At 58.9% G+C, this 26390-nt stretch overlaps 1 protein-coding gene across 5 annotated transcripts in view; it reads left to right on the plus strand.

The window, feature by feature from the left end:
• The window catches only part of EIPR1 (EARP complex and GARP complex interacting protein 1), a 120349-nt gene that overhangs the window by 52805 nt on the left and 41154 nt on the right, over positions 1 to 26390 (plus strand). The window contains exon 1 of one of the 5 annotated variants that reach the window (XM_053201304.1): positions 568 to 631. The exons of 3 other annotated variants lie outside the window; for them this stretch is intronic. In XM_053201304.1, the coding sequence (XP_053057279.1) occupies positions 583 to 631 (49 nt within the window). In that variant the 5' untranslated portion in view covers positions 568 to 582. Of the gene's footprint in view, positions 1 to 567; positions 632 to 1534; positions 2761 to 26390 lie in introns of those variants that run through there. One more of the 5 variants, XM_053201303.1, reaches the window with a different exon arrangement.

A 26390-nucleotide genomic window follows, 5' to 3' on the forward strand; every position in this document is an offset into this window, starting at 1 on the left:
CTCAGAGTTCGAATGCCCGCCAGTGCTTGTGCGGAAGAAGGTGTGGTCTCCACGGCCACCCACTGACCTCACTGACAATGGACTTGCTAACTCCCGGGGGTGCTTGCAGAGCAAGGCCAACTGTATCATCTTAAACGGAGATGGTAGAGTAGGTCCTGCCCCTCCCGCTGAGCGCGACCTCTGCCGGTCCCCGTCACCGCCACGCTTAAGACCTTTGGGACCCGTTTGGGATTTGCTTTAAGAACCCGCTTCATTGCTGTCTAAGAAAATCTTTCTCCTGACTTTAGACAGTACTTTTTGGCCCCTGATGACCCTGTCCTGTTTGCTTACCGATCTCATTAGTCATGCTGGATTCTGAGATTTTTGACTATTTTGGAAACTCAAATATACCCTGGAGAACAAGGTCTTACCATGCAGGGCGCACGGAGAACGTTCTGGGATGAGTCTGCAGGAACTTCCACTGCACTTTGGGTTGATAGACTCTGTTCCTTTGTGGTTTGTGACCCACAACATACATCTCTGTGTAGAGCACGTATATGCTCTGGATGGCAGCTGGTTACAAACACACTGTTGGCCGGTCAGATGTTTCTGCGATTGGCACTTTCTACCTTAGTTCTGCAGGAGACGGATGGTATACAGCTTCTTTTTTTTTGTTTGTTTGTTTCTAGTTGATTTTTTTCCCCATGGAAACTGGTCCTGGCAAGCAGGGCTATGATAGGGCATTTAGGCAGGTATTCAAAGCGCTTTTGACTCCATCTGTGGGAAGTAGTTGAAACAGACACACAGGTCTGAGAGTCTGAGGGGAGGGACACAGTCCTAGACATCAGTGACACCCAGGCACGTGTTTTCAGCAACAGATTATGAAACATTAGGAGTGTATGAGGGGGTGGGTGCCTGAGTGCCCCCTGCTGAAACCAGGCCAGTAGCGAGAGGAGAGGAGAGGAGAGGCCAGGAGGTGGGAAGGAGGGAGAGGAGAGTAGGGAGAAGAGGGAGAGGAGAGGAGGCAGGAAGGAGAGGCATCTCTGGAGAGGAGGGGAGAGGAGAGGAGAGGAGGCAGGAAGGAGAGGCATCTCTGGAGAGGAGGGGAGGGGAGGGGAGAGGAGATGAGAGGAGGTGGGAAGGAGAGGCATCTCTGGAGAGGAGGGGAGGGGAGGGGAGAGGAGATGAGAGGAGGTGGGAAGGAGAGGCATCTCTGGAGAGGAGGGGAGGGGAGGGGAGAGGAGATGAGAGGAGGTGGGAAGGAGAGGCATCTCTGGAGAGGAGGGGAGGGGAGGGGAGAGGAGATGAGAGGAGGTGGGAAGGAGAGGCATCTCTGGAGAGGAGGGGAGGGGAGAGGAGAGGAGGCAGGAACCAGAGGCATCTCTGGCCAATGTGCCTTGGGGCCGCCAGGCATTCACGTGCGTCACCCACTGTCCCGGTTCAGATAGAAAATGCAGGTGCTGCAGGGATCACATCACGGTCCCTCGAACAGACCGGATAGGACGCTGGCCTTCTGGCACTTGTAAACCACCTTAGCGCCATCCAGGACGTTCGCTTTGCAGCTTGCAATGGGGAGGTTAGGCGCAGCGGTACGAATTCGATGGTTCCGACCTATAAAAACGGCAGTTCCGCGTGGCTCCGGCTGTTGAGGCCGCGATCCGGCCACGCCTGTCCGGCGGCGTCGCCACGCTTTGCCGCGCCTCCTCCTCCTTTCCGGCGCTGGAGATCCGGAGGGCTTCCGGGGAAAGGCGCCGCGGAGGCCGTGGCATCCGATCGTCCACGGTGTGTTTGCGGGTGGCCGGCATCGCCACCAGCAAGTGCCGTGGCAGAGTGGGGGCCCGGGTCCTTTCCGTCCCTGCTCTAGAAGCCGGCGCTCAGGGGGAGCTGGACGGCTCGTCCCCGGGAGGAGCACTGCTGGCCGGGCGACATCTCGAGGGCAGACCGTCAGGATGTCCGTCTGCTGTGACCTGGCAGACCCGGGGGGAGCGGTAGCGGGCATGTGACCGCGCCCCGCGTGCGCAGGGGGCGGGTCTCGTTCTGACGCGCGAACGTAACCGCAGATGGTGGCTTTAGCGGCTCCTTAAGAGTCAGCAGTGTCATCTGCCTGTGAAACAGAAAGCTCATAGGATCTTTGGGCTCTACTCTACGAGGCCCTGCACGTAATAGGAAATACTTGGTCGGGTCACAGCTGCCTGTAGCTGTGCGTGTCAGAGGAGCACTGTCCGCCCGCCCGCGCGGCGAAGCGCCACACGGGAAGGCGGGCAAGCCTGGGAGGCTGGCAGAGAGAAGATTCTGGAAAACCCCGTGAAGGTAGCCTGGGGCGGATGCCGATGCGGCCTCGCGGCACCCGGCTGCCTGCCGGCCGCCTGCTCTTGGTGAATGAACAATGAGAACGGGGGTGCTGTCACTGCGGGGAAAGGCTGTTCAGAGAGGCCTGGCGTTTCTTCCCAGACCCAGGGCGCGGTGGCGGAGGGAGCCATGTGCCCTGGCTTCGGTGACATCCTCTGTGAGGACGCGCCCAGCTCTCCATGAAGCTGCCCCAGGGCAGTGCGCTGCCCCACGTGGGATACATCCATGCGGACCTCGGGGGTGCCCTCATAGGAGAGGGCGGGGCTGCCCACCTTGCCGGGGCTGGATGGAGTGTGCCGGCTGGGGGTCCCCTTTCCCTGCAGGAGAGAGAGCGTTGGAGGGTTTGGCCCCTGCCTGCCATCATTCAGTCACAGTGTCACGCAGAGACACGTGAGTGCACTCCCAGGAGAGCAGATCCAGGAGCCCGTGAAGGTACGTGGCGACCCGGACTGTGACTGTGGTGGCCCTGAGTGTCAGCGGGAAGCAGTCTGCAAACACCGCGAGGACCGTGGGACCCAGGGTGGGACCGGGGTGATTTTGGGAGCCATGCGTTGGTCCACATATGTCAGTGTTGTCTCCTGGGATGCGGCAGGGCAAGCAGTAGTTAGATGTCAGCAGGACTGGTGCCACACGCCAGCCACCCGTTAAACCGCGACACCGGGTGCGGACCAGTGACTTGAAAACTTTCTTTTTTAAAGCCACAGAACCCATTTTTTCCTGTTGCAGGAAACCCTGGCCCATAACACGGCTGAGACCAGAGCCGCCGATCTCTGCCGACAGCGTCTGTTAGGGGTGAGGGGATCGGACAGCGAATGGAGCGAGACACTGGAAAGCTTTCCATGGGTCACTGCCGTCTGGAGCGGGCGACGACTCAGCATTGCTCACCGCTCTGCTCCCCACATTCAAACGGGCCTGGCACATAGTAAGCACCGAAAGCATTTGTTGGGTGTAGTGAATCAGCAAACGCACGAAGGGTCTGTCCTGGGTCTACTTAAAACGAAGCAGAACGTTTTCATAGTCTAGGACAGCAGCAAACCAGAGAGCTAATGGGTTAAATCAGGCCCACTGCCTGGTCTCATCAATCAAGTTCTCTTGCCACACAGCCGCGCTCACGTGGCATCACGGTGGTCCTCGTGATGAAATGTCACGTTGGAGTCATCGCAGCAGGGACTGTATGGCCCCCAAAGCTAAAAATATTGACTGTCTGGCCCTTCATGGGAAGTTTGTTGTCCCTGGATTAGGAAACGGGAGAAGGTTTGGTGCCTCCTCGTGAGGCTGGGCCGGGAGGTCGTCCGGTGGCTCACCGCACGACGGGACTGTCCGACAGGGATGAGACTTCAGTAACCAGCTAGTCTCGATCCCTTCTGTCGTTGCTCATTGAACGCTTACTGTTTACCAGGCTCTGCTCAGCTTCCGTCTCAGTGAGCGTGTGCTAACAGGTGGAGTCTCTTGGCCCGTGGATGAGGAGAGCGAGGCTGTGACTGTGCCACTCCGTGGCTGTGGGTCTAGGGCCTCAGTCTCAGTGCACGTGGCTCTCGGGTCAGTGGTTTCTGCACATCCTCTCCTTCCTTTCCAACGCCCTCCTTTCCCGTCACCCCCACCACCTTTATTCACTTAGTGGCTCCATCCACACGCCCAGTGAGGGGTGTCTCTTCATGCGGGCTCCGCCGGTCCTTCCTGTACAATTACACACGTACGTGATGAACTCCCAGCGTGTGCCACCCCGGCCCAGACACTGGAGCCACAAGGGACGAGTGAGGCCCCCCCTGGTGCCGTGTCCAGGATCGTGGACACTGAGGGGTGTTGCACTACCCCTGGGGACGCCGTGAGAGAGAGATTCTCCCTCCTACCACCTGCCCTCAGTTGTGCTGGGAGAGGCTGAAGGTGTCATCTGAGGTAGGAGACAAAGTCGGCTCCCAGTTGGAAGTCCCCCAGGATGGCAAGTCAGAGGCAGTGAGGGGCTGGGACCCAGACATTGGAAATGGAAGAAAGGTCAAAGCCCTGGGGTCCATGCAAAGGAAGGACGACTGGAATGGGCTGGATGGAGGGCGTGGGTGTGCAGGGGGAGGAGGGCGGGGGGAGGGTGTGAGGGCAGAGGGCAGGATGGAATCCAGGTCTTGGACAGACCCAGGTGAACAAGGTCACCTCGACTGGTTGAGAGCAGTGACCCAGTTACAATGATCTGTCTCGAGTTTGGTGCTAGACCCATGGAAAAGTCGTCATCATACAGCAAAACTCGCTTCTACTTCTCCTTTTAAAAGTATTTGTTAGATGTTTGTTGTTTATAATGAATTGCTTATTAAACGTTTGAAGTGGAGGAGTGAAAAGAGCGTTTGCACCGTGGGTATCATCAGAGCACTAGTGTGGTTGGTACCTGTTCCCGAGTTGGAGTCTGTGCCGCTGAAGTGGCCCCGGTTCCACTGCATTAAGTTCAGAGAAGGCACATCTCACCGAGCGGCCGGCGTGCTGTCTGTCGCTCGCCCTGCGCTAAAGCAGACCTGGACGCTCGTGGATGATGGCGTCCTGGGCAAGAGTCACAGTTGCCCATAGTGAAGTTGAAGACCTGAACACGGCCTTAAATGGCAGCTGGTGTTTCCTGAGCTGGGGGAGGGAAGGGGTAGTTCCTGGGTGGCACTAAGAAAGTTCCCGCGTGGGATGCCCACCACTGTGGCCTGTGCGCCAGGAGCACCACAGCAAGCGTGGGCAGGGCCCAGCGGAGACCACGGAGGTGCCCATGGCAGCCAGCCCCACAGTTCCCGCGGACCAGGCGGACGGCAGGCCATGTGTCTGCTTGTCTCCTCTGAGCCCCCGGAGCGCGTGGCCTTGCGGTGACAAGGGTAGCCTGGGGGCCCTCCAGTGAGCCCCCCCGGCCGGGGCCACCGCGCCTTTCGCCGTGCGTCCCATGACCAGTCCCGGGATGGACGCTGGTGTGACGCTCGCTCACAGGGCCATCAGCAAGCTCTGAGCCCGTGTCAGTGGGCGGATGATGCCTCCAGGCTGTGGCTGTGGTGGTACAGTTTGTCCACGGCGGCATCTGGGAGGCAGTGGGCAACGAAGGGAACGCGGAAGGCCTGGGAAGGCTGGTGCAGCCGAGGGCGGCTTTTGTTAGCCCGTGGGCCCGTGTTTGGCCTGGAAGGGTTCACACTGCTGGTTCAGAATGCCTCGTTTACTGTGAAAAAGCGATTCTCGTGTTTTGTCGCTTTTTCGTTTTTTCCCCAACTAATGGCATGGTTTTTTTCCAGACCCAGCCACCAGGGTTTCTATTTAGTTTTAGTGTTTTTGACAAAACACCTCCCCGTCCATCTCTGCCTCATATTTTATTAGTTTTGGTAAGAGTTGAATCTTTGTCCTGACCCGTTTGGCTGCTACTACAAAATACCGCAGACTGGCTTGCCTGCAAACAACAGACACGTGTTTCTCATAGTTCTGGGGGTTGGAGCCCGAATCGGGGCCTGTTCAGTGTCTGGCGAGAGCCCCCTCCTGGCTCATAGGTGGCTGTGCTCAGATGGTAAAGGGCTGGTGAGCACCCTGGCGTGTCTCCTACACGGGCTCTGAACCCATCATGAGGGTGGAGCCCTGCCTTCCCGAAGGCCCCACCTTCAGGAACCCCAGGGGTTCGGGTTTCACTTGGAGCCCCCCCCCCCCCCCCCCCCCCCCCCCCCACGGTGGCGAGAGAGGCCGTCTTGCAGTCCTGTGCTCACACAGCTCAGGGCTGTTAGGAGGTCCTCACCTGTCCATCCTAGGCTGGCCTGGGAGGAAGTGTGGGACATAGATGTGAGAGCCAGATGCACCTGGGTCTGAGTCCCAGCTCTCTGTGGGTCCAGTGACCTTGGGGCAGACCTTCGGCTCTCTGAGGTACAGGTTCTCACCATTTGTAAGAGAGTAGTAGCACCTGCTTGGGGAGGTTGTGATAGGATTAAAGAGGTTCGTGCATGAGGTGCACACAGTAGGCCAGCTGTGAACAGGAGGCACGGCGGTCCCCATCACCATCGTAAGAGACACGAGTCTGGAACGTAGGAGGTGCGTGACCGTCACTGGATGGTTGGTTTACAGAGCGCGCCTGGAGATGACAAGCCACTGACATAAAGTGAATGACGGGCCCTCCAGCTGGCCACGTGCTAGGATCACTTGAGTTCCTTGTAGACGTCCCTGTCCCTGGGCCTCACCTTGAGTTAGACCTTTTCCAATCGCGTGCTGGCATTAGGAGTTTTAGACCATCCCTGAGTGATTTTAGCAGGTGGCCAGAATTGTAAGTGTTGACCTAAGTCCCTCTTCAGAGAGCGGGACACAGGGTGCCCCAGGCCACCGTGTTGTCCAGCAGTGGATACCTGCGATGATGCCCCTGTGATGGCCCAAGGACGAGGGCGCAGACAGGCTTTGGCGTCTGGCTGAGTTCCATCTGAACCCCGACTGCCACTTTATAGCTGTGGGACATTGTGGGCAGTGACTGCGTCAGCCACCCTGTGTAATATCCAACTCCAGGGGCGTCTGGAAGGTGGCTGACGCTCTAGAACATTGGTTTTGCTCTTTATAAAATGATAGCACCCCGGTATAAAACACAGTACGCTGCAGATCTCTTGTGTCCATTAGATGAGAGAAGGCTTGGAAGGTTCCTGGTCCAGCTCCTAACACTCACTCCTTCGCTGGGTCACCCCCATATACTAAATACTAAATATGCACGCATGCTGATTGCTTTTAAAACTATCGTCTTAGCAGGTATTTAGATAAAACTGGTTTAAAAAATATGACATAGCCTATTTTTTGTAATATAATTTTGATCTACATCATAACGCATTTAGCAAGCAGCCGTCTTTCCTGGATCCTTTTTGAAAGGAGATAGGTTATAAATTATAAATATTCAATGCCTAGCAGAATCTGATACAGAGAAGGCATTCAGGTATGTAATGAACTGTGTACTATTCACATAAGATGGCATCCCATTTTGCATCGATGTGAATTCTAATTACAAAAAAATTGAATTCTTGACCTCCAAGTGACTGTGATCCTACTCGAGCGGTCTCTCCTCACCCCTCGCCGGCCCTCACTGCCGTGGGCACTGGTGCTGAGGTGGGGCTGGCACTCAGGTCGGGGGGCTCACGTCCAGGTAGGGGCTGGTGTCCGGTGGGGGCTGGTGCTCGGGGGACTGGCATTCCGACGTGGCCAGAGGAGACCTGGTGTCAGGGCCACCAGGTGTCCTCGTCGACGCCAGAACTGGGGAATCTCTCAGGAACTTGGGCAGAAGCTGAAGTGTAAGCCTGTTCCTTCCTGATGAGAAAGCAAAGGGTCGGATCCCAGAACGTGAAGTTCATCTGCTCTCTCTGGCCTGCCTGTAGCCTTGGGAGAAATGGCAGGTTTGTTCTGTGTCCTTCCTGCTTTGGTCAGGCAGACACAGAAGCCCGTCTGACCTGCTGACACATGTGATTTGGTGGCAGTCGGTCTGGCCCATCAGAGGAGGGCCCGTGGGAGTCACGCCCCCTGTTCACCACTCCCTCCCTGTCCCGCAGGCCGCTGCCCGCTCTCACCGGAGGGACTTGCGCTCCGGTGTGTCCCAGTGTGCCCGCCCTCAGCTGTCCGTTTCCTCCTGCCCCCGTCACTTTCCTCCCCGGGGAGCCCCGGGACACCTTCAGTTCACCGCAGAGACCGAGTTGGGATTAATAACCTTTAGGAAACATTCCTAAATAAGCGTCAGGGTGCAGTTGACTGCTGTGGCCAAGTCTCAGGGGGAAAGATTTTCTCCTCACTGTGGTTCCCGGGAACATTTGATGCACTATGTTATAATCTCTGTACCCAACCTCCCGTCACGTTTCAGCGGTAAAATAGCACCTTTAAAAGGGATCGTGAATTTGTGTCCTTTTGCGTTTCAGCAGTCTCTTGTGTTCTTCATATGACGTGTCGTGCTTACTCACTCAGCATCTGTCTCTGAGCATTCGCTGCACGCCAGGCACCACTGAGGACCTGGGGGTGCGGCCGTGAACCAGACGGGGACCCTTGCGGGGCTGCAGGAGTTAAGGGGCAGTGCGTCAGCATAAATACGGTCTCTGGTGAAGGAAAGCCTTAGGAGAACAGACTAAAGCACGTGCCAGGGCGGAGGCTGAGTGGGCGGGGCGCTGACCGCCTGGGACGGACTTGTTTGAGGAAGTGCGATTTGAGTGCCTGCAGAGGAGGGGAGAACGAGAATGCGTGACAGTGTGCGTGTGCACATGCTGTGAGGGCGTGCGCGTGTGCTGTGGGTGAGGGTGTGCACGTGCTGCGTGGGAGTGTGCACTGTGGGTGAGGGTGTGCACGTGCTGCGTGAATGAGGGTATGTGTGCGTGCACATGTGCGAGCGTGATTGTGATTGAGAAGGTGTATGCAAGGACTCCATGTGTGCATGTGCTGTGTGTGAATAAGTGTGTGTACGCGCCAGGTGTGTGGGAGAAAGTCCGTACACGAGCTGCGTGTGTGTGAGAGAACGTGTGCGTGTGCTACGAGTGTGTGAATACGTGTCGAGTGTGCACTGGGTGCAGGAGAGTGTGCACACGTGCTGCGTGTGCGTGTGTGCATGCATGTGTGTGTGTGTGCGCGTGCGCCCCGTGGTAAGATGCGGGGGGCGGGGGGGGTCGCCTCTCAGGAGGAGGAGCCGGCTCGGGGTCTGGCCTGGGCCGTGTGAGGCGAGTCGGAGTGTGGGTGGCGGACGGCTGGTGCCCCGAGAGCGAAGAGGAGGCAGGCTGGCGTGAGAGGCGGGGGGTCGGCCCGCGGGCCCTGGTCCCGAGGAGGGAGCAAGTGTGGAGGTGGAGGGGCGAGGGCCGTCCGTCCGCCCGGGCTTTTCCGCCCCGGGGTGTAGCCGCCACCGGCTTGGGCGTGCAGGACAAAGGTTGCCATCTGGGGGGTGGCCAGCCCGTAAAGGATGCCCCCGGGGCCTGTGTGGGCAGGGGACCAGTGGCGTGGGGTCAGGCGGGGAGCGAGCTCTAGAGAGAAGGCAGCTGGAGGCAGAGCAGAGCTGTGGCGGGGCCGTGGAGGACTGTGGGGCAGGGCTGTGGTCAGCAGCGCCTGTGAGGGCACGCGGCACTCCGGGCACGTGGGGATGTCCACCGCGACGCGGGTGGACCCATCTCGTCTCCGGAGATGGGTCGCAGCCGGGACACGCAGGTGTGAACCGCGCGTGCCGCCCCTGGGCCGGCGGGGTGACGGGAGCCTGGCTGAGGGCAGGAAGGACACGGGGGCCTCAGAGCCGAGGGGTCGCCTCGGGACGTGACAGAGAAGAGGGGCCACATCCGGAGGGAGCCAGCACAGAGCAGGGAGCAGGCGGGGTGCGCTGGGCGGGGGAGAGAGGACCCGGGTCACTTGGGACTGGGCCGCCTTGCCATCACTCGCCCCACTCTCAGTTCTTGCCGTTGGCCGGCAGGCGTCTTGGGGTCCCTGGGTCCCATCGCCCAGCCCTGTCTGCACAGAGAGGGAGAACGTTGTAAGGCTGGTGTTCTTGTTGTGCAACTGTACGAGGAAACCCAGACAGAAGAACACGGTGACCCAGGGGTCACTGAGAAGGGAGGGCCCTGCAGGCAGGGAGGGAAGCAGGCGGTCTGCAAGGTGGTGCGCCTGTGCTTGGCCCCTCGCCCAGAGCCCGTGGGGACACTAACAGAGCGGTACAGCCGAGGAGGACGGTGAAGCGGGTGACCGAAGCTCGGGAAAGCCAGGTGGTGCCTGAGAGCCGTGGATTTGCAGCCCGACCTTGTGACCGAAGGAGATCCTGAAAGAGCGCCCCGCCCCCACGGGCAGGAGGGTGGCATCCGAGTTCCGTGTGGCCTAGGACACAGCACGTCCAGGCTCCTTGAGGGCGGGGCCGCGTTGACCCTGCTGGCCGTGAATATTGGCGAGAGCCCCTCCCAGCCCGTCCTGGGAAGCACTGGCTGGGCCGGAATCTCGTTGAGGAAGCCCCCTCCCCACAGGCTCCCAGAAAGGCACATCCTGGTTCCGTGCTTTGGAGAAGACGCGTCTGTTTCCCCAGGTCGGGCGCAGAGGTGAACGTGTGCCCTCACGATGCTGCAGTCTGGTCGTGCTCTCGGCCATCAGCTCTGCTCTGAGACGGTTCCAAGGTGGCTCTGTCCACCGGGATCTGCACGTCTGCTCTTGAGTCAAGCGGCCGACATCCCTGGCTGACAGGTCCAGCGCAGATGCCTGAGGAGCCCTGGGGGAGGAGGAGCAGCACGGTCCAGCCCGCTCTGTTCTCCTGAGGCCCGCCTGGAGGCCTGGCTCTGTGATGGAGAGTACTTCCTGTGTCTTGTCCGTGGTGCCCTCCACCACCGATGCTGCTATGGCGTGGTGCTGCCTGGCAGAGAGCAGGACCACGCTCCCGGCCCCTGCGCCCACCGCACGATGGAGGCACCTTCCTCGGCTGTCCGCTTTGGCATTTGGCGGTGATCTCTTGGTCCTCTGGTAACTTTCCAAGGAGTTTGCCAATTAAGTGAAATTTCAGAAGCTAGTAAGTGGCCTCCAAAGCATGCTTAAGATTTAGCATTTGAATTGCCTTTTTGTTTTTTGATGAGACCGTGACCTGTATTTCGGGGGCCTCTGTCCCCAGTTAGCAGAAGTGGAAGGTGAAAAACCCCATCTCTCGCTCTCCATTGAGGGAGCTGGAAGACAGAAATAAAAGCCGTGTTTCAGGGTCACGGCTACCCCCTCCTCCTCTCTGCCGCCTCCCCCTGGGCACCGACTCCTCACTGTCCACGTTCATCGTCTCCCCGGATTCTCGGTCCGTCCCAAACACACGCCAGCCTGGGGTGGGGGAAGAGCACCACACTCTGGCCAGAAAGCCTCGCCTAGGAACGGCGGCCGAGCAGTCGGCTAGGAGCCCATACGCACCTGTCCGTGACCGCCCCCTCCCCCCACCAACCCGTCGGGGCCGCTTCACAGAAACGCAGAAACGGTTCTGGGTGAAAAGAAACAAAAGACGGAGGAGTGGTGCGAGGAGGCAGTGCGGTGGGGCGTCGGGGGAGAGGCGGGTTCAAACGGACAGGGCTTGAGCGGGGCCGCGGGGGAGGGACGGAAGTCGTCCGTGCTTCCCTGCTTGTGTCCCTGCGGGAGCGGCCTCCGGGTCTTGCCTTCCCCTTAGGAGACAGAGAGCCTGACTGCGTGCGGGCACTCAGGGGACCGGTGGATGCCAGAGCGTGTGACCACCGGCGTCTGTCCGTCCGTCTTTCCGCCGCGACCGCGGGTGCGTGCTGTATGCCAGGCAAGTGTCTTGATGCTGGGAAAACAGGAGTCGCGTTATCTAGACACCCTGCCCACCTGGGGCTCACGTGCCAGTGGAAGCAGGTCAGCGCGTCTTCCCTCGCTGGCTCTCTGCGCAGCCCCTGCTCGTCGGCAGGCCCAGGGCAGAGGCCGTGGTTCTGGAGTCAGGGCGGGGCCGGGTCTGCCCCTGGCTGTGTGCGCCCTGGGGCAGGCGGACACAGAGGTCCCTGTTGCCGTGTGGTCTGGGGGGTTCCGGGGCCTGTCCTCTGCACGGCTCTCTGGGAGGCTCAAGGGAGTATCGGGCATCCCTGCCCCCGAGGCCACATCACCTTCTACGTGCCAGAGTCACGCACCGGATGCCCCTCACCCCTAGGTGTCCCCATGTCCCCAGGACACAGTGGGCAGGACAGCCTCCTGGATGGTCTTTGTCCTGCTGCTTCTGTGGGCCTCTCCCGAGCTTTCTGCATCTTAGCATCCGGCAGCTGGAGGTTAACGACGACCGTGTCCGCCGTGAGCCGTGTGCACGTGGCTGTCGTAACGGCAGCGGTTGTAAGATACCCTTTGCCTTATACATGGGTTGAGTCTGCTTGGTAAGAACAAGGCTCTGCGGAGCACGTGGGTTCTCGGGTCCGGAGTCAGGCACGTTGGGATTGGCTCCTTCCTGCTCCCTAACGCCTGGTGCTGGGCGGCTGGGTCTGGGAAGATGGAGGGGGGGCTCCCGGGAAGGCTGGTTATCCCCCCGTGTGTCGTGGCTGTAGGTGGCCGTTGGCGGGGAAGACTTGAACGGCAGCAGCTAGGACACGCTTCCCTGGCCTTTCGCCGTGGCTCTCGGCCTCAGGCCACGACATGGGGTTCCCAGGGGAGACAACCACGAGCGGCCGGCCTCTGAGGGCCGTGGCCGTGGCTTCAGTGCGGTCGCGGGAGCCTGGCCTCTGTGTGGCAGGCAGCTCCCTTTCTGTTTCAGGGCTCTGCGGTCCTGAAAGGCAAGCGCGTTGGAGCCCTTGGTCCCCGATGCCGGGCGCGAGGGCCCCGCGTCCTTACTGAGCAGAGGCTGACGTGGTGTTGGCCAGCGCAGGTCAGCGGTGGAGGCCCTGCGTCCCCGCCCTGCACGGGGCCGTCTGGCGTCGGGGGCTCCGGCTCCGGCGTCTGCCTGAGCTCCCCCTCCAGGGCTTGCCCCGCGGTGTGGTTGGACCGCCCCGTCCCCTCTCCTGGTCGCCTTCTGAGCTGCCGTTTGGCACCCTGCCTGCAGCGGACAGGAAGTCGGCAGCGGGGCCACAGTCGCGCTGACCCAGAAGGCCCGCTGGTGGACTGCATGGGAGGTAGGGCTTGTCCTTTCCAGGGTCGCTCCTGGCGTGGAGAATCCCGGTGCGTTTGACCCACTCTGTGTCGGCGGACATTCATTTTCCGTATTTTGCTCCACAAGCAAAGCTGTATTGGAAATCTGTACGTACACGTCTTTTGCTCCGTCTGGGTTTTTGTTTTGGGAGAATTTCCCCAGGAAGACACGCTGGGTCTCTAGGTATCTGCCAGCAGCCCCGCCAGCCCCTCGGTCTCTCCATGGCGGGGTTGCAGGACTCACCCCCCCCCCCCCCCCCCCACAGCCACCGTTCCTGCTTCTCACTCGTGCCACCTGTGCTCAGGCTGCTCATCCCTGCAGATCGGCCGGGCCCGGCTGCTGTGTTCCCATCCTGCTGCTCAGGCTGAGGGGAGCCACTGCCTGGGTGTCAGCTGCAGTTGGGGGACAGAGCTCAGGAGGGGCTCCCATCCAGAGGTGACACACTCTTACGGCACGCTGGCCAGCGAGCAGTGGCTCCCCCGGCCACCAAGGCCCCTCTAAGCAAGGAGAACCCGTGAGCAGCACTGGAGAGGGGAAGACAAAGAAACCAGAAAGCCACGGGCGGGTGCAGAAAGGGAGCAGCAGAGGCAGGGCTCGCGGGAGCCCAGGGGTCCCCAAGAGCCAGGTTAGGACAGAGAGCATGTGATGACAGACAGGGCAAGAGAAAGGGCGTACAGGCGGGCGCGTCCGCGTGCGTGCCAGCACGTCCACACCTCTGATGGCAGCACCCGGGGGACAGGAGGCGGGAGCTGGCGCTCGCTGGTCCCGTGTGGTGACGTCTAGGTCTTTGCCTGCTCAGGCTCACCCGCGGAGGAGATGTCACTCCAATGCCGTTGATGGGAAACCCTTCCCCAGGATCACAGAGTAGCTAAGCCAGACCCAGGATTCAAACTTGGCTCTTCCAGCTGCAGAGTCTGTCTTCCCCGTCGCGTGGTCCCTTAGCTCAGTTCCGTGTGCAGCACCAGTGCGTGGCTGTGTCTTGGCAGGCCTGCGGTGGTCAGGTGTGGAGGAGACGGGGTTACGCACACACAGTGAGCTATCCACCCACGCCCCGGGCCCCCCGTCCTGAGCCTGCAGCGGCTGTCACGGGAAGACTGCCCGTGTCAACCACCCTCAGCCCCTGTGGTGTTTGTAGAGATGGGAGCACCTGGAAGGCGTCAAATGAAAGGTGTGTAAATACCGAAAATGTTATTAAGTCCCCCAAGTAACTTGGGCTTTTTTGCATTTCATGGGGAGACCCAGAATTTCAAAACGGTTGCCCTCCGCATTTGAAAGGGATTGGTGATCAAATAGATACGTTTAAGATGAGTCTTTTACTTTTGTGCCTTCCGCAATCACCCCCACTCTCTTCCTGTATTCTAAGCCATTTTAAGTGAAACAAAGAGAGGAAAGAGAAGGTGACAGCCAGTGCAACGATGGGTCTTGGCGGGGCTGCAGGGCTGTGCCCTCATGTTCAGTCGGCCAGAGCTGTTAATTGGGGCACATCCCCGGGACGCCTCTCCGTCCACTGCGTGTTCTCTGGGTGGGTGCAGGATGGCACGCTCATTAGGGAGGCAGTGGGATAAGCCCGGTCGTCGGCAGGGAGAGTGAAGCTTCTGGAACTGGCTCGCCATCCCCGCCACACGCACTAATGGGCACCAGCTGGGCTTCCCCGCGCACAGCGGCGGCCGTGGAGGCGGCAGAGGCCTCCGTGCCCACTCGAGCACACACTTCAGTGGCCGTTCCCTGGGCAACGGCGTCTCGCAGCCAGCTGGCTCTGCCCCCAAGCCCATCAAAGCGCACACCCGCCAGGAGCCGGCGCTGTGCCCGCCGCCATCTGCGGGCTCTGATGTCGGAGCATTTTCAGCCGGGTTTCAGGGTTAAACATGAGGGAACGAACCAGAGGACTCAATAGTCAGGGGCCGCAGTTGAGGGGGTGTGGAGGTGTGCACGAGGTGGGTGGGAGGGAGGGAATGTAGCCAGTCACATTTCGTGTCTGCTCCAGACAAAAGGTGGAGGGGACGGCTTCCCTCGTTTGTCTAGGGTGAGAGGAAGTGTGGCCAAGAACAGCCTTTAGCCGCGTCCAGGGTTGTGCGAGCTGCTGTCGGCGGGCCTGGGGCCACGTGGCGGCTCTGTGGGGAGGGGGCTCCCTGGCGGGGGTGCAGGAGCCTAGAGTGGTCGCGCAGATCCAGCGCAGGCTCACCGGGTCGTGGTGTTTGTGGGGTTTGCCCACAGATTTCCGTGAACTGACCTAGTTGACTTGGCTGGGATTTCCCCCTTCCAGCGTGGCTGTGCCCACTGGGCCTCACCGGTCATGTCTTCTGCGATATTGAATACAAAATTCCCATTTTTGAGCACTCCACCTTTTAAAGCATTCTGGTGTTTGGATTTGGCCTTTCCATCTGACACGGACTGAATTTAATGAGTACAAGATTCTCTGGTGTTTAACATGGGGGCTCTGCACATTTCATAGAGGCTTTGGTTTGCTTTTAAGTTTATTTTTTTATTTTGAGTGAGAGAGAGAGTGAGAGAGAGAGACCGCGGGAGGGGCAGAGAAAGAGAATCCCAAGCAGGCTCCGAACTGTCAGTGCAGAGCCTGACTCGGGGCTTGAACTCATGAACTGAGAGATCATGACCTGAGCTGAAACCAAGAGTGGGGCACTTAACCGGCCGAGCCACCCAGGTGCCCCGAGGCTTTGGTTTTAATCTTTCATTTCTGTTGAAAGATTTTTGTTTCTGTGTTTTTTTTTTCCTCTTTTTCTGACCCATCTGTAGGAATTTGAAATAATCACAATTACATTTGAAAAGATATGACAAATTCAAATAGTTTATTTTGGAATCGGGTTTCAGCATAGGACTTTAATTTGCAGGGTTGGGGCAGGTAAAGATCGGAGCCGTTCAGCGTTGAGTGTTGTAACTTCACGAAAGTAGGTTCTGCTCTTGCATTGGCCACCCAAGAGAACTTTTGTGAGACACGGAAAGATCACGTTCACCATGCACGTGGCTCCCAGGAATGGCTTGGGGGCATACAGTGGGGCCGCAGCAACCCGGAACCCAGAAGGGCCCTTGCAGACAGCAGTGAGCACGTGACCCTAGCATGTGGCCCTGGCGCAGAGCTGTGCTGGATTTGTCTGAGGGGCTGGGGGGAGCACGTCTGGTGGCTCTGCTGAGCGCCCGAGCGCCGTTGCACTCAAGGAGCCAGGTGGCCTCCCACGAGGCCTTGCTGCCTAATAGAGAAGTCAGATGGGACATTTGCGCTGATTTGGAAGGGCAAGCCGACTTCCCCAGCAAGCGGCCGCTGACCTTTACTGCCTACCAGGCAGGTGCAGTGGTGGGTCAGGCAGCCACAGCCCGACCGTCCTGGAGCTCAGGTTCCATCAGGGGAGTGAGCCACACACGAGGAAGGACAGGCAGGCGAGTCAGTGCTGGGCCAGCCAAATGTCCGTCCGTCCGTCGGTGGCCCACCGACTCCTCGTCCTCGGCACGTAGCAGGACGACCCTGAGAGGTGCCGCCTGGGGCGGCGTGGGGAGGGGAGGGACGCACAGGTGGGTGGCTGGTTCAGCCTGCGTGCAGCAGGGGAAATGCGTGCTTATCCGTCGACGCGGGTAAGAAAGGCACAGAACGCACGCAGGGGCGGTGGAGGAGGGCGCTCTGCGAATGCTGTGGTACCCAAGTGGCGGATAACATGGGAAGAAAACGTGTTGCGGTGATGGCTGGCTTCTTCCTCGTTACCACCACCCCCTCCCGGCCAAAGGCAAAACACCAGAAACTAGAGAGTGGACCAGAGCACTTCCTGTCCTGGTCCAGGGTGATTCCTACAGAAGGTGAGCCAGGGTGGGCTACAGGGAACGGGTCACGGTGTGTTTCCTTTCTGCTCCTCCTGGACACTTAGCCGACGAGCCGCAGGCTGCCTGTGACAACTCGTGAGCTGGGGTCCTGTTCCCGCTCGTGTTCAGAGACCCAGACGACAGCCGGAGAGCACCTGGTGCGGGAGCTCGTGTACACGCACAGCTCTGAGCCCCCGTGCTGCGCGCACAGTTGTGCTGGTCCCTACGTGTCCCTCGTCCGGGCTCTGCGGCTGTTGTGTGCCTGCTGCCTGACGTGGCGGCCCCTGCCCCGCGTCCTGCCTGCCCTCGCGCCAGCACGCGGGACCGCCGTGCTCACGGGTGCATAGTGAAGGCCCTCAGTTTGCCTTCCCGTTTGGTCTCCTTGGTGTCCGCCTCCACTCAGCGGGGCTGAGGCCGTGGCTCCAAGCCGCAGGCCCGTTTTCAGCGCCGCTTCGTGTGGGGTCCAGGGGGCCGGCGCCGTGTCCTTGGGCTCCACGCGTGCAGCCTCTTCCCGCCGTCCCCGGTGCTTCCTGAAGAACGTGTGTCCGTGTAGACATTGTGTTGTTAGAGGAAGCGTTTGCTGTTTCAGCCCGGGGCACATGGCAGACCCTAAACACATCGATCAGCAAATCATCAGCTTTTCGAAAAGTGAAGGTATGAAGGTTTTGGGGGTATTAATTAGTTTCTGACACGAGTGGGTGCCAGAGTAGTTTATAACGGTGGTTTTAAAATCCCATCGCCGAAAGTGATTCATGCCACTCTTGCTCTAGCTAATGCTGATGAATCACCTTGTTCTCAGTTTTAATGAGAATGTGGATGGTCCCTGTCCAGAAAGCAAACACTGGGATGCCAAGCAAGTGTCACTGTTTCCTTTTTGTAGATCCGAAAAATGTGTGGCTGCATACGGAGTACAAGTTAACGCATGTATCAGCGGAAAGTGCTGTGGGTTCCCGTGCTCCACGTGGTGGGCGGTGAGGCCGTCCAGCGGGCAGTGAGGCTGGGCGTCCCTCATGGCGGGTGGTGAGGCCGTTTGGCAGGCAGTGAGGCTGGGTGGCCCGCATGGTGGGCAGTGAGGCTGGGCGGTCCGCACAGTGGGCGGGGAGGCTGGGCGGTGGGCGGGGAGGCTGGGCGGTGGGCAGGCACCCTGTCCTGGCATCTCTCAGGGCTCTGGGACAGGCACACAGCCATGGCTTCTGAGTGCTCGGTTGCCAGAAAGAGCCGGGTCACCATGTAGTTGGGTTCTAGAGACGAGTGGACTCTCTGTTGGTCAGAAGGTGACTCAGGCCGGGGAGAGAGCCCAGGGCCCCTCAGGGAGGCAGCCTCGAGAGGAGCCTCTGATGGAGCAGCCTGGGCCCAGCTGCAGACCCGGCGGTCAGGATGGAGAGGGTGGTCCAGGCCCGGCCGTCTGTCTCCTGATGTTGTGTCCTGCCAGGGTGCCGGTGCTCAGTGTCCTGGGGGGCAGGGCTGTGTTGGAGGGGACGGTGCCGTGGGCAGCCTCGCGGGGGGCTGACAGGGGAGTGGAGTGTGTTCCTGGCAGCGTGTGAAAGAAGCGGTCCCTTGCGGAACGTTCTCAGCAGCGACCCTGGCGTCCGTGGGCAGAGTGGGGCCATCGGTCTAGGGATGTATGTGTGCCGGGCCCAGGGGCACAGCGGTGGGGCTGGGGGTGTCCTTCACCAGCTGCGTGTGTCTCTGGGATTCTCAGGAATCATTCCGGAGGACAGCCCAGGAGCTCCTGGGAGGGCAGGCGCCGGCCGCCCTCTGGGACGAGGGGACGTGTCTGTGCTTCATCCCTAGCCGGGGGGGCCTTTTGTCCAGGAGCGTCGGGCACTTGTTTCACACCTGGCAAGGGAAAGGAGATGCTTGTGCCCAAGCTGACACCGTAAACACATTGTCTCTTTAGGTGACTTTCATCCTTTTGACAGTCTGCGGGTTATAGAGCGGGTGTCGGCGTTGAGAAGGCAGATGACTTCTCCAGGGTTGCGTGGCAAGTACAAGGTGGGTGGGGACACAGGTCAGGGCCTGTCGTGGCAAAGCCCATCCGAGTGACCCTGTGCACACCTCTCTGTCTGCTCTGAGCACCCGGGAGGCCCTTACACAAAAAGAAAGGAACCCTTAAAACTGGGTGTGTGAGGGGGGTGTCCCCGCTTTGTAAGGATGTTAGGCGGGCAGACAAGTCAGTGTTTGTGTGGGAAGCACTTCGGAGATCGCCACATGAGTGCACTGTGGTTGCTGCCTCCTCAGGCCGCCCCTCACTTCTTACTTTAATGCTGTCCGTCTCCGACTTTGGGCCAGGGCATTGTCACTGAGCCCAGTCTTCTTCTGTATCGTCCTTCTTATGTGAATTATGCCTGTAAAATGCCCTCTGCAATATCCACTTTTTGTTTCAGGACATTGAAGAAAGATCTCAGACACCATGGAGCTGTCTGACTACAGAATCCGTGTGTACTTTGTGGAGCCCCGCCCCCCGGCCGTTCCCACACTGTGTTTCCCTCTGCACCCCCAGGCCGTGGGGCCGTGCTTTGTCCCCCGACATCTCTATCCCTGCGTCCCTCCGTGCCCCACCCTGCCACTTCCTTTATGTCCTCGTTCCCAGTGGGTGATTCTCCTGGGGGTTTCTGATCTGCCAACCGGATGTTGTTTCTAGGCATTTTACTTAGTTCTTTTAAAAATTTTCCGGGTCAATTTTGGTGGTGTGTTTTGCTTGATCACGTTTTTGATTCCAGCTCTTATTTTTTGGTGAGTACTTTAAAGATTCCAGTGCCTGAAGTCATTGGAATTCTCACTCTGGGGTTCCTCTTTCCGGCAAGCTCCCACTCAGAGGCAGTACCGCTGGTGTGAATTTTATCCTGTTTTACTGCTCGCCCCTGTTGGGCTGTCCTAGTTCTGTGGGAGTCCCGAGGGGCCGGCCCGCGGGCACATTCTTCTAGAGTTTGCATCCTCTGGAGACCGCGTGCGGCTGCCAACGGCCAGGACTTCTGGTTAAATTCTTGACCTAGGACTTCCCAGTCCAGGACACCAGCGGTGTGACTTCCGTGAGGGCCGGGGCGGGGTGCAGAATGCCAGGTGGACTGCCGTCTGCTCGGGGCTGTACCTGAGATAAACACGCGTTACAGACGTGTCTCTGTGCCAGCGCATGCTTTTAAAGAGAAAGTGGCCCTTCGGGAGCCTAGACTTTTGCCAAGGTCCCAATCCCAATACGGTACCTGTGTGGGCCTCCTGGTGATTTCCTGTTCGACGTGTCGTCCGTAGATTCCTGGTGGAGACAGGGATTGAAAGGGCAGCCTGAGCTGACCTTTCTGGTTCCAACAACAGCTTTAGTCTTTGCTCCTGATCATCATATATGTGTGTATATATATGTATGTATTGTACTTTCTGAAAGCACGACTGTGCATTTAAAAATACGGATAAATATTTTACAGAAGTGTAAGTTTTTTCGGGATGTATAATTAGCTGTATTGCTAGAATCAAGTTCCTGAATCTATTAAGTTGATAAACGAAAGGAAATGTTAATAACCATAGTGGGAGAGAACAATAAACTCTTTACTTCCTTCCTGGGCTTCTCACATAAATATCACACTGTCGTGGCCATGTTACCTGGGTATCTCCTAAACATTTCCAGAGCAACACAACTGAAACTGTGTTTTTTCTAGGTTACTCACCCTTGAATGATACCACTGTCCTTTTAGACATCAGGGTGAATTTATCCTTCAGGGTCAAGAAACCACACCAGGCGTTTTGTTTTGTTTTGTTTTGTTTTGTTTTGTTTTGTTTTGTTTTGTTTTACTGAGAGAGTGCCGATGTGTGAGCATGGATGGGAGTCATGACCCTGGGATCGTGACCTGAGCTGAAATCAAGAGTTGGATGCTCAACTGACTGAGCCACCCCCTGCCCATGGCGTCCCACCACACCTGGTGTTCCAGAAGGAGGGCATTTCATACAGTGGATGGGGACTTCAGGCAGAAAGGGGGGAATGCTGGTGGGACCCGGATCTTACGCTACAGGAAGCGGCTTGCACCCCGCCGTAGAGGGGCCAAGGCACACGGCGATGTTACAGGAACCTGGGAGCCTGCTGGCACATGCTCCACAGGCTGGGCTCTGGGGGGAGGGCCGCCGTCCACACCCTAGGTCTTGGGAGCCTCTCTGTAGTTGAGAGGCCACGGCGAGCATCCGTGTTGGGCAGGTGAACTCTCCGTGCTTGTTCTCAGCCGTCCGCCTGCACGCCTGCCTTGCTTTGCTTCTGTTCTGTTCTTTCGCTGCTTTTTGTCACGGCTGTGCAGGCCACTTCCCCCTGGCACCGGGAGCTCCTCCCTGGGGAGTAGAGGCCGTGCAGCCACCAGATTAGGAACCCGCTGTGCTTTCAGGGCCCGCCCGGACTGGATTTTGTCTGGAGTGAACAGAGTTCCCGCTGGCCGTCGGACGCGTCTGCCTCTCCTCGTGGCGAGGCGGGTCACGTGATACCCGTTCTGTCGTGTGCGGGACTCACGGTTTTTGCCTCCCACGACCAAGCAGTCCCCTCCCACCCCCTGGAGCTGGTTCCTGACAGCAGGGTGATTACATGTGTAAGTGGGCACCGCAGGGCAGCAGGGCCCGAGGTCTGCCCTGCGCCTCTGCCCTGCGGCTCGCCAGGGGCTCCCACGGTGGTCGTGTTTGGCGTGGACGCTGGGAGCACCGGCGGGTGCTTGTGCCTGGGCCTCTCTCAGTTCAAGCTCCACTCAGGCGTCGGCCTGCCGGGTCGCTGGGTTAGGGTCCCGTGGTCAATATGTCATTGCTTCCCAGATTCAAAAAGGCCACCAAAAGTTGGGTCTCCTCGTTTCAAAAATGCCCCAGCACGGTCCAGATGGCTGGACCCTTCGGAATGTCACTTAGGCGGTGCCACTGGAACCCCACAGGCTTTCTCCTCACTGTGCACCTGCCTTTCACTCTCCCTGAGACGCGGTGTTTGCCATCTGGGTCCCGAGGTGGAAACCAGCTAGCAGGGCAAGCAGGGGATTTGGTACAAGGAATTACTAACTACGATAGAAGAGTAACTGATACCTCATAGGATGGTACTCGAGGGTTCAGGGCACCCAAGGAGGGGGATGTGGAGGGTTGCAGACCGTGCTGGAGGGGGCATGGCTCAGGCCACTGGATGGCAGGGGAGGAGGGGTGCGGCCCTCTGGACCACCGGGGAGGAGGGCTGCGGCCGGCTGGATGGCAGGGGGGGAGGGGAGGAGGGGGGGAGGGGAGGAGGGGAGGAGGGGCGGACTGTGGTGGGAAAGGCTTGGCCAGCCTGCAGCCCTGGCCAGCGCGAGCTGGCGAGCAGCACTGGGCAGGAGTAGGCCACCCGTGGGGTCAGGTGGTCACAGCAGCCACGGCAGGGCGTGGAGGGAGAGCCCTCAGGGCTGTGGGCAGGTGTGGAGGGGCCTGCGGAAGGAACCGGCACGCCAGCCTGGGCGTGCGGCCTCCTACCCCGAGGTTCTGAGTCAGGAGGGCCGTAGGAAGGCTGTTGCCAGGCTGAGGCAGCAGGGTCATAGACAGACGAGGGTCCGGGGCCCGTTCGGGGGCCACGCTCCTCGGACACCCTGACACCACACCGCTCACGGGACCCCATTGCAGTGGAGGCCCTGGTTTATCTCTGCGCAGGGTGTGAAGGCGCACACGGAGCTGGGAGCTGGTCTGTGCACCAAGCAGGAAGGTCAGCGAGGGTTCTTGGTGCGGGGCCAGGGCGTAAGCATCTCAGGCTCTGTGGGCCATGCAGCCCCTCTCTCATATGCTTTCCTTTCCTTTTCTATGTCCGTTAAAGTGCAGACCATCCTTAGTGGGCGAGCTGTACAGAAACGGGCAGGGAGCCGGATTCGGGGCAGGCCGGGCCCACCCGGGGTGAGGTCCAGGTGGGGAGCCGAGAGCCCTGATGGGGGCTGGCCAGGGTGGGGGCCGCTGCCCCGGCTGGTGACGGCACCTGGCTTTGGGCGAGAGTGCGCGATCCGTACCTGTGTCTCTGAAGCCGGGGGCTGCTCTGTGTTGCCCCTGTGGCACCAGCACAGCAGAAGTAGCTGCCTCACGAAGCCTTTGTCCTAACCCGCTGTCGTTCTCCGAGAACTTCTCCCGCTGCACAGGCCCAGCCGGGGCCTTGGTGGGACCTGGTAGAGACCAGCGTGCCGGCACCTTCCAGGGCTTTGATGGTGAGCGGAGCTGTCCGTTCCCACTGGTGCGGCCAGTGGTGCCGCCTTTGGTGCCTATCCTGATAGGGAAGGTCCTTCCCGTCATCTCTGGGTCTGCTGTCTCTGCCCAGCCAGCCCCTTGATACGTTCGGGAATCTGGCGATCGCTGCAGGTTGGTTGGCCGGCCCTCTTCGAGGTGGACGGGGGCCACGAGTCCTTAGGTCTGGCTGTTGGCCAGGTGGTACCCCTGGGCTCACTGTGCATTCTCACAGGTGTGGACCCTTCCTTGCCCTTCCCGTGGTGCCAGCATCGTGGACCTCTGAGGTTGGCTCTTTCTAGGGAAGGCTTGGAGGAAACTTTGTCTATTCTGCAGCAGTGTGATAGAGTCCTTCCTCCAGGGGGCCCGGGTCCCCCTAAGGGCAGGTGTACGAACTGTTCTGGGTCAAGAGCTGAGTGAGAGGTGGGGACTCTTCACTGGTGGCTCAAGTCAGGTTTCTGCTCGGGGCTGCGTCGTGTTGGTTACATGGATCGGGGGTACCTGAGTGTCTGGCAAGGTCTCTTCTCCCCTCACCTGGCCTAATACGCTCCGATTGGCCCTCGGTTCCTGTGCCTGCCTTGTCTGGAGATCACGGCTCGTCCCTGCCCCCATTCACCCTCGTTCTTACAGTCGGGGAGCCCTTGCTGCCCTGACCACCCTCAGAGCTGCTTGGTGTGTGGGACCCCCCACACCAGTGCGGGGAGAGGAGGTGACAGGCTGGGCCCTGCTCACTGCCGTCAGTCTGCCTCCTGCATGCCGGCCTCCAGGATTTATCCATGGCGTGCTCTAACGCACGGAACAGCCAGTGCAGAAAGGCGTTTTTAGGCCCAGCCCTGGAGGCCCTGCCTGTCCCGGGTGACTGCTTAGTACAGCTGGATTCTTCTTCATTTGTCCTGCTCAGCCTGCGCCAGACTCAGAGATGGCTGAGCTCTAAAAATAGCCCTCGGATTCCGAACGGGCCCACTGCCTCCTGCGTCCCGCTCCCCACCACAGCCTCCTCCCCTCGGGCTGGGGATCAGATTATGTCCCCAGCCAGGGCACCGCCAGCCCTTTAGCTGAGCTGACTGGAGCTATTCAGGTTTACAAAGGCTCTAATCTCCTTTGAATTCCTCTAAACCTGGACTCGGTAATCCCTCACAGCGACAGCACGCTCCATGGGCACCGTCTGCACAGCCTCAAGCACGCCTCTTCCATTCATTGGCCCCGATTATCTTTTTATCTCATTAAGTGCCTTCAGCTCGCGTGCTCCATGTAAGACACAGACAGTGGTGTCACACTGGCCTTACAGACCCGACTTGGTGTCTTCTCTTTCGAAGCACTGGGCCGCTCGAGACTCAGGACCCTTGGTTTCTTGTCTGACTCTGGCGCGAATGAAGCCAGTTAACTTTACCCGGCCTCAGTTTCCTCCTTCACAGAAAGAAGGGGCAGCGTTCGTCCTGCGTGCTGTGGGAGCTCCCTCCTCGCTCACGTGGCTGTGGTCTCCGACTCTGCAGTGGGCAGCGCTGTGGTTTCTGCCACAGGCTTGGTTTCTTGCCGCCACTTGGGCCCTGCCCTCCAGGGGCTCCGGTCGTCACGATAGTGATTCAGCACAGGCAGGTACATTACAGGACCTAGCTTCAGGATGGGCCTAAAAACAGAGATAAAAGCAGAATGCCTCACCGGTTATTACAGCATTTTCCTTCTAAAGATCAGGTTTTCCTTCTTAAAAGCACCTTAGTTTCTTTGATAGCTGCTGGATTTGCGTTGAATGCTCTGTTGAGATTCATACAGATATGGAAATCCTCAGAGTTTCAGAACCAATTTGCATGTCTCGATGGGTGTGCTTCAGCGTTTCTTATTCAGCAGTGTTTACCTTCAATTTCATCTGCTCCTGAGGATTTGGAGAGTTTCTGATAATGCCTGCCACATTCCTTGGACCTAAAGCGCACTCTTTTCAGCAATTTTTGCCGCCTCTTGCATTTCCGGGGTGGGTGCTGTTGGCAGGTGCCCCGGGTCACTTTCTGGTCTTTCTCAGGATGATTTTTAGAGGTTACATTTCTCAGGAAGCGAGTTTGGACTCACCTTGTACCCATCACGTTTTCATAATAAATTCTGCCAAGAAGGGGCGCCTGGTGGCTCAGTCCGTTGAGCGTCCGAGTCTTGATTTTGGCTCAGGTCATGATCACAGGGGCTTGGGATCGAGCCCTGTGTCCGACTCTGCACTGAGCGTAGAGCCTGCTTGGGATTCTCTCTGTCTCTCTCTGTACCCCCCACCCTCACTCCCACCCCGCTCTCACTCTCAGTTTCTCTCTAAAAAAAATAAAAATAAAAATTTTGGTAAGGAAATTTTATAATCTTTCAGAAAATCCAAATAAGTTTTCCAGATGCTAGAAAATTTCCTTAAACCATTTACCTTTATCCACCAATTTTTAGAAACACCTATGGCTCTCAGCGTCCAGTGTAGTTTTCTGTCTCACATGGACTCGTGTGTCACCACCAGGGTGGGCGTTTCCATCACTGTCCTGGTTCTTTGTCCAGGTGCGTCCTGCCTGGAGGGAGCCCCCCCCCCCCCCCCGCCCCGTGGCCTCGGCGCCCTGTGGCACGCCCCCGTGGTGCGTAGCAGCCCCTCGTTTGTCCGCCCTGGAGAGACTTTGCTCACTGTTGGCCCAAGCCACGTGCGCAGAGCAAATTGGAGAAGGTTAGAGCATCCCACGGCATCCTCGTGCTGTGTGGATGGGCCTTGGTAGTCGGTGCTGGAGGCTTGTCCTTCCCAGCAGATGTGGGGGCCGCACGATGGGTCTGCATCCAGGGCTTCTAGAACGGCAGTGATGGGTCGTCGTCCCCAACTGTCTCCCTGGTGGCCTTGTGGCCATTATCCCTTCTTGCCCGTGTTGGATGCTCCACACTAGTGTCCCGGCCACCAACCTGTTTTCGGATTCAGCCTGTCTTACACGCTGACGCTAGATCCTTCTTCTAAAGCGCGGCAGGCGCTCGGCCCGTTGTGTTTGCACCGATGGAACGCATACCCTCCCTGCCAGCACTCGTGTCCTCGTTCCCGGCGGCCGGCCTCCACCCCGTTGTCTGGAGCAGACGCTCCCCACGCCTCCGCTGGTCTTCAGGCCCCTTTCTGGTCTGTCCTGCCAGGGCCTCAAGCCTCAGTTCTTGTGGCTTTCATTCGTGTGACCCTACCCCAAAGCGAACTGTTGGCCTTTCTCCGTCCTGCAAAGCCACCGGGCCCCAGTCCTGCTTGCAGAATGCCTCAGGTCCGCTTCCACACGCCCCAGTCTCCCTCGTGACTGGGGTTCGTCGTCCTCCCCACTGGGAAGGCATCTCTCTTTCCTCAGCTCTCTACCTGGACGTCTCTCAAGGCACTTGCAGATCTCGTCCTCGTATCAGTTAACCGTCTGACTGTTTTGCGTCATTGTCTGCAGGGTCTGTATCTGACTCTGTCCTCATTCCCAGACGGAGGCATGGAGATGGTTGGACCTGGTGGCTAGATGGTGTTACAGGCAGGTTGTTGTGGCCTGACAAACACCCACGTCCTTTCAGTGGCTTA

This window comes from Acinonyx jubatus, chromosome A3 (assembly GCF_027475565.1).
Source record: "Acinonyx jubatus isolate Ajub_Pintada_27869175 chromosome A3, VMU_Ajub_asm_v1.0, whole genome shotgun sequence".
In the NCBI taxonomy this organism is placed as follows: domain Eukaryota; kingdom Metazoa; phylum Chordata; class Mammalia; order Carnivora; family Felidae; genus Acinonyx; species Acinonyx jubatus.